The sequence below is a fragment of the Parus major genome, chromosome 2, assembly GCF_001522545.3.
Source record: "Parus major isolate Abel chromosome 2, Parus_major1.1, whole genome shotgun sequence".
NCBI lineage: Eukaryota > Metazoa > Chordata > Aves > Passeriformes > Paridae > Parus > Parus major.
In genome coordinates this window covers 16,419,221-16,426,998 of record NC_031769.1, presented here as the reverse complement: position 1 = coordinate 16,426,998, position 7,778 = coordinate 16,419,221, and the positions used below count along the sequence as shown (strand labels likewise).

The window sequence follows — 7,778 nt, the reverse complement described above, 5'->3', positions numbered from 1 at the left end:
AATTTTTTTTTTCCTTTCCCCATGTGAGTTTCTGGATAAGAAACGCGTGCGGAGTAGTCGGGAGAGAAGCGTGGCCCGCGTGGTGCCCGCGGTGGGGCAGCCGGGCGCTCCGGGAGCAGGGCAGAGCGCTGCCCGCCCGCCCCCCGCGGGAATGCGGCGTGCCCGGGGGCTCGGCAGGACACGGTGCAGCCGTACCGTGCCCACCGTACACTCGCACCCCGACACTCCTTGTCGGCTAGTGCTAAGTGCTAGCGAGTTTTCTTGTTGTCTGAAGCGCCTTCCTTATCTTGCTATCAAGTTACGGTATAGCCTTAAATTCAATCCCTGACAAAGCTCATTGATACGGCAGCTAAATTAATTTTGAGTTGCCGCTTTTCTGTTGTTAGAAGTTCTGAGAAACGCGGAGTGAGTTAGGTCACACCATATTGATTTTTTATGGCTTTATAAAGTTTTACTGTGTTAAAATAGGAAAATTAAGTGATGCTTTAGCTTTGAAAACCAAGTCATTTGCTAATATATTGATCTAGTGTTTAGTCATTGAAAAATGATGCTCATCATTTGCAGTGCCTCTCTTCTGGGAGCCATAAAATTAGCTGGATATAATTCAGTTTATGCATTGCTAATGTCAGTTCATTACTTCTGGTGGCACAAAGTCCAAATACAATTTGATAATGAGCCATTCCCCCTTCCATTATTAATCTTGTTTCGTGATTCTGATGCCCCTGCATAAATATTGTCTGTTGGACCACAATTGCTACAAAAATCTTTAGCTATCATTTGTTTTCAAAACATCAGAGCTCTTAAAATTGATGACAGTAATTAAATTTAGCATTTTGTTTCCTTGTTCTTTTCATATCCTCTTTCTTTAACTAAAGATTGGCTTTAAAAAAGGTTTGGGTTCTGTACTGGTATCATGTGTAAACTCTGAAGGATTGCAATCTAGTGGGTAGCCCCTATGCATGAGAATAGATTGGGCTTACAGGCCTTGCTGATTCTTTAACCTGTTGCTTAAAAAGATCCCCTTGTCCGATGGAGTTACCTTAGAACTGTAAACCTCAGTGTGACTTTGACTGTTGTGGGGCATGGCAGGGAATGGATGGAAACCAAGGTGGAACCTAGCACTGAAGGACATCCCTTGCATCTGTGCCATCTGAGAGCATTCAGAGAGTGAAGAGCTGGAGCCTCCCTTGAGCAGGGCTGGCCAGTTCAGTCTGCAGCAAGTCAAAATGTTAAGATCAGCTGAATAATAATCTGCAGATGAAATGTCAGTGTGGACACCCAATATGCATTTATCAATTGAAGGAGATCAGGTACTGATACCGCACAGTACTGCCTCTCTGCTGCGTGTAGAAGTTTTACAAAGGTCAAGGAGTCCAGAGGCATCAAATGTCTCTGAAAGATGTCTTGCTTTGTTGGGAAAGTTGTCACTGGATAACAGTCACCAAAGAAAAAAAGTGTTTTTAGAAACAGAAGAAGTGTATTTAGAAACCCAGCCTTTCAGGGAGTAAACATTAAAAAGTGGCCTCAAAATCAGATCAGTTTCTTCCATGAAGAGCCCTAAGATTCATGCATGTATTTTGAATTGTGACCAGGAGGTATATTGTCTGATACTTCCCTAAATTGATCACTACTCCTTGCCTCCAAATGCTTTACGTAACTATTTATTCCTACATTTACATTAATTTAGGTTTTGGTTGCTGGCTTCGAAGTTTGCTTAGCAGTGTCATTGCATGATGCTTGCCTTGTTTGTGTATCATCAGACAATGTCCAAGTTGCCTGACAGCTTTCAAGTGATGAGATGTGGCTGGCTTGCAGTTTTCCTGGCTGTACTATAGAGCTGATACTCATTTTGTCAGTTGTCAAGCTAAAACTCTTTATTTCCAGCGTTTAAATAGATAGAATTAATTTACCTTAGCATGTCTGCATCTGTAGCAGTGTAACTGGGTTCCTGTTGTAGGCAATGCAAACTTAGCCAGTAGAATCAGTAGTGTCTGGAGACTAAGCTGTCTTATGCTAAGATAAATGCTAACCAGGTGAGGTGAATCATTTTTTTATTGCTTTGACTGAAATGGAATTATAGCGTCTAACTTAGGTTCCAGTCGGTGTATTCTACACATCTGCTTAGGTGAAGCCTACCTAAATTGATGTCTTGTTCCTTTCTTACTCATATAAGCACAAAACAGCAAAAGACATGGACTGACTGTTAGAGAAGGTTGTTGATTTTTATTCTTCATCTACAATAGCTGGGACCAAAGAGATCTTTTTTCCCTCTGGAAGGTTTCTTGCAGACAGGAAGGACAATTGAAAGCAATGGGGAATATATGGAGTAGAAAGTAGTGAGCAAATTGATATGCAGTTGAAGAGGGTAATTTGTCTAGACATATGGAGAGTACAAAAATTATGTAATTATGCAAATTTGTTGTTGTTTTAGAGTGAAATTATAATGCTAAGTACATTCAGCTTTTGACAAATGAAGTAAAAGAAAACCAGCTTGCAAACCTCCAAACACTTGTCTTTAACTAATGGCCAAACTAGATAATCTGTTCACACCGAGCTTAGATTGAGTATAGTTCCCATTCAGATGTAGGTTGCATCACCATCGAAATCAGAGGCCACATATTCTCCCAGAATTGAATGGGGGAGATATTTGAATTTCCAGAGCAAAACATACTCTTTAAATGATGGCTAAGATAATATACTGCATAAATGAGTCATTATAACTCTAGCTGAGAATCTGAGCTGCAGTCCATGCTTTTAGTTGAATAATCAAATTTTTTTGACATTTATCCAGAAATTGCTAGGTGCTAGAACAATGAAGGGCATATTGTAGCCTCATGCTTTTTGGCTTGTTTTGAGAATTCCATGTGGCAGCCTTTAACTTTCTTATTAAGTACTTGTCAGTGTGGCATAACTCAAGAAATAAGAAGAAATGCAGTTTGGGATTTGATTGTGCCATTGCATTAAGTATTTGAAGGCCCCACTGTGCCTTGTGATCAGTGCCAAATAGAAGAACTTCCAAATTAGATATTGAATAAAGCAATAAAGGGTGTGAAATAGTGGGGTGAGATGGAGTTTTTTATTTGATATAACAAGCTGTCTATTTTTGTTTGCTTTGTTTTTGTTAGGTTGATTACTTTTTCTGGCGTCCATTAGGCAAGAGGTTTAAGTTTCACAATCTGAAGGAATGCATTGTGTCACCTTCAGAGAGGTAACAGACCTGATTTGCCATGTGTGCCGGTGTTCTTGGCACCCGACATCTGCCAGTCGTGACATACAGGAAGATGTCTGGCACATTCCAGGGTAGGATGTGTGCAGGAGCTGTCTGCTGAAGTGGTGTTTGTGATGTGAAGGAGAGGGTGGTGTGGACAAACAAAACAGAAGACAACCTCAGTAGGGGTGTTTCAAACTGAACTGATGGGATCCTGGTTCCAGTTTTCAAGGCCAGAAAGTTGTGGTAGCCAGGAGACAAGATGCTGATGGGAGCCTAAGGGCTGCATTCATTGTAGTTAAATGTGAATCGATGTCTGCTTTGTGAGTCCTGTGTGGAGGAAGATGAATGACATGAGGCAGGGGTTCTCATTTTATTAGCTCTTTATGGAGGAAATGGGTATGTTTTCATCCAAGTGAGGTGAAGGTCCAGTCAGAAACTATTGTGGGGGAAGGTTTATAAGAAAGTTGCACGATTAAGTGGTATGAAACAGTGATGAAAATATTGGATTAACCCATAATATTCTATGTGAAATTCAGGCTCCATTGTTTTTTCAAGCCAGCTGGCAGGAGCAAAACCAATTGCTTATTCCCACATGACTGTGTTGTCTCTAATGCTCTGTGGCCTTGACTAAAAAGCTCTCTGTGGGGCAATTGCTTTGTGTCTGAAGCTTTGGGTGTGATAAATGTACTTTACTGAGTTACCTTGGCACTCAGAGGAGATTATCAGAGTGTATCAGAGGACATATACTGTGTTCTTCAGCCGGCTTCCGCTTCCCTCTCTAAACTGACTAGATACTGAAAATGATGGAGTGCTGGCAGTGGTCTGCCAGCATAGCAGCTGAACAGGGCCTCTCTCTAATATTTGGCCTGAAGTCTCCTATATAGGGTGCATATGATTGATGTGAAACAAAAAGTCACATAGGAATGGCTCATAAGAATTCTCACCCAGTTTGTTCTTAAAACTGGCACCAAATACCCCTCTCAGATAAAAAAAAAACCCACCAACCAACCAGCCAACCAACCTACCAACCAACTGAAAAAACCCAAAACCTTGGTTTTTTGGAACTCCAAGTCTACTTTCTCCTTGCCTTGAATATCCTGAATTATCCTAAGTTCTCTCAAACTTACAGGACAATGTACTCTGATTTAAACTGTGTTTCATGAGCTCATCAAGAACGATATGAAACACGATGAAGAGGGGCTCAATCCCCTTTTGCCTAGGTCAGTCTATCACAGGAATTAATTTATTCACCATTCAAGCCATAAGGTTTCGTAATTTATAACCTGTAACTCTTAATTTATACACCTTCAAGCAAATCCAAAAAAATGAAACCTAGCTGTGGGGTTAGAAATTGCTTATCCCTTCTCCTCTGTCACAGTGCAAGTGTTCCCTGTAACACACCAAGCAGCAGGAAGGCCTCAGCAGTCCAGCTCCTGCTAGATTTGCTTCTAAAGCTTTTTGGATTTTATACCTTCCAGCTTGGAGATTTGGCCTATACCATTTTTTGTAAGTGAGCAGATTCTGGGGAAAAAAGGGGGAAGATGACAAGGAGACAGAGATTTGCTGGTGATAATGGTGCGTAATGCTCATAATGGCTCTTGAGCTCTTTCAGGCCATCTGTCTGCCTACTTGATGCTCTTGCTTTGATTTACCGGTGCTGTGCCCAGCATCTATCAGGCCTCACCAGCCAAAATCTGAGCAGAAGCTGAGTGAATTGTCACACTGAACACACCAAAAGTATTTTTAAAAGTTCTTTCTTTCCTAGCGATTCAAGGCTACATTCCCAGCTTAGAGGTTTGGATCAAGTTATAAATTGTGGTGGCTTTTAAGTAAATTTTTAATGGTGAAGGATATGATAAATTATCCAGTTGGTTGGGCATCCAGACATATTCCAGGAGCAGTCCAATTTATTGCTGAAATATGAGGTTAAATCATCAGCTTTCACAACTTCACTGAGATGTAATAAAACATTATCCATCATCCAGAGAGAACACTTGAAATCATTCTATTTAATATATTTTTAATAATTGAAGTGGAAACTAAACAATTTATCTCTAGTGACTTGTTCTTAAACTTGGCAAAAGTGAGGAAACATGGTATTCAGTGTAATTTATTAAATTTCATATTTTGAAGGTGTAAATCAAAAGAAAGAACTAAAGTGAATAATTTTTTTCTGGAATAGCACTCTTAAATTATTGAACTAAGTACAATAGATACTGGATGCATATTGTTTAAGTATGTGGTGACTTTTCTTAAGACTAGATGTGCAACTGGTATGATTTTCTAAAGAAAGCAAAAGCACATGACAATTTCTCTAGCACTTTTTCTCTGGTAGCCAAATAGCACCTGCAGGATCATGTTTCCTTAGCCCTTTAACAGTTCTCATTGTACCAGTCTCTGCAGACAAATAAGCAATTGATACTGGGAGTCAATGAATTTCAGCTTCATTCTGTCAATGTATAGGGAGTTAATGAGGCCTGGGAGGCTGTCTGAAGCACCAGCTTGGAACCTTGCTGCTTAGAGTGCTCTGCTTCATTTAAAACTTCCCTGTAGCAGGGTGGGCCTTTACTTATTTGGATATTCAAGGTATCAGAGTTCCCTGCTTGGCTCTGGCACAGTCTAAATATGTGAAGCTATTCTTTGAGTTCCCTTGCCAGAAGTGTTCATCTTCGAAAGGGAGGAATTAAATCTTCCTTTCTTCAGTGCTGCCTCTCTCCTACTGCCCAGGTCAGAAGCTCCTGTGTTTTCTTGTAATGTGAGACATAGCAGGCTCTAGATTTTGATGGAAAATTACATATTGTGTAGAAAATAGCCTGTATGTAGACAGGCTTCAATATGATTTGGATGCCTTAGTTCTTATGAAGGCAACCATTGATACCTTTTAACTTTTTTCCCTCTTACAAAAATAAAAAATCCACTAGTTACAGGTTTATTATCCAGTAAGATCTTAAACAAATAGTTAGCATCAATTAAAAAAACTAAAGCTTAGATAAATTTTGAAATTCTGCCATTATTGAAACCATCAAAGCAAAGGTTTGAGATTATGAATCCTCATCCCTTTATCATCCCAAGTTTAGTTATTGTTTCGTGTAGTCCCCTATTTACAAGAGTGCAGAAGCTAATTACAAAGCATTTATATATGAAGTGATTAAAAAAACCCCAACAGAATAACTGTATTTGAGCACTGCTTTAAAGACAAATAAAAACGAAGTTGTGACTCATTTGTGTTCTTTTTTGGGGAAAGAAAAGGGTTTGCATGAATGTTGTGAAATTCCCAAGGCATGGATAAAGACTAGGCATAAGGTGATGCCTTAGGGAGAGACTACAGTCAGTGTCCTAACTGAGCTGAGTCTTTGTAAATCCTGTGGGACGGAAAAAAGAAGCAAATTTTGAATCTGGAATGGAAAATTGAGGATATACTTACTGCAGTTGTATGTCTCTGGATCTTGATCTTTACTCTGACCTTAACCTGGAATAGTACTGTGGGAGATTTCATTGTGTCAGGTAAAACTGGATCATTTTGTTCCCACTGTTTGGAATCGAGGAGCTGGGCCAGTACTGGCTGTAGTACCAAGTACACAACAGTCTGCTGCAGATTTCCTGGTGAATTGTATCTGTCATGGACCAGGGTGTTGGTGTAACCTGGTCAGTGATGGATACAATTCAATCATTGTAAAAGGTGTTTCCTTTGCAGTATGTAAACCAGTTGTTAAAGGATGTACATTGGTAAGCACATTTTCCACGACTGAGTGCTTGACTGTCAGAAGACCGCAGCATTGTGAAAAGATCTGTCACTTTGACCTTCTTGGCTGTTTGAGATCTATGTCATAATTCAAATCCTAAGAGTAGGCTTGTAAAAATGATAGTTCCCTGTAAGAGTTTCAATGAACCTACCGCTACTATTTAAGATGTTTTGTGTGCGTTTCTTTCCACTTCTTGCCTGATTCTTGGTAATGGACCTAAATTCTTTGGGATTTTATGAACTTCACTCTCATTCCTCTGTCCCTCCAAAGATCCTGGCATGACAATATATATTCATTGAAGTGCATGAGCAAGCTTCCACTGGCTTCACTCAAACCTGAATTTGGTTCAAATTATCATTTGAATTTCCCTTCATTTGATACCGTGTTGACTGCACATACCTTCATTTGATATTGTGCAGTCAACATGATATCAAATGAAGGGAAATTCAAGTGCAGCAGTTCTTATTCATTATGCTATCTGTGCATGCACACTATATGCAAAAACATTTCTAGTGTTTTAGGATGGAATGTGTATTTCTCTTCCCATTTCTAGGAAGCTAATTGCTATTAACCATTTGTTGTGTGAACATTGACATCTCTTTTTCCTAGGAGCCATCATTTGAGATGCTTCCGTTGACTGGGAAAACAATAATATTTGATAGCTTTCCTGATCCTTCAGATACCTGGGAAATAATTGAGACTATTGGCAAAGGAACTTATGGAAAAGTTTTCAAGGTGTTAAATAAGAAAAATGGCAGCAAAGCAGCAGTCAAAATTTTGGATCCTGTTCATGTAAGTTATTTAAATTACTTTGTTAATTGTGA

The 7,778-nt window shown here is 39.6% G+C and overlaps 1 protein-coding gene across 4 annotated transcripts in view; it reads left to right on the top strand.

The window, feature by feature from the left end:
- Window positions 1-895: 895 nt before the first annotated feature.
- MYO3A (myosin IIIA) overlaps window positions 896-7,778 on the top strand; it is a 112,185-nt gene continuing 105,302 nt past the window's right edge. For all 4 annotated transcript variants that reach the window (XR_002001455.2, XM_033511442.1, XM_033511451.1 and 1 more), the window contains exon 1: window positions 896-7,746. Coding sequence is in view for 3 of the 4 variants with exons in the window: in XM_033511442.1 (XP_033367333.1) it covers window positions 7,579-7,746 (168 nt within the window). In the remaining variant the exon portion in view is untranslated. The remainder of the gene's footprint in view (window positions 7,747-7,778) is intronic.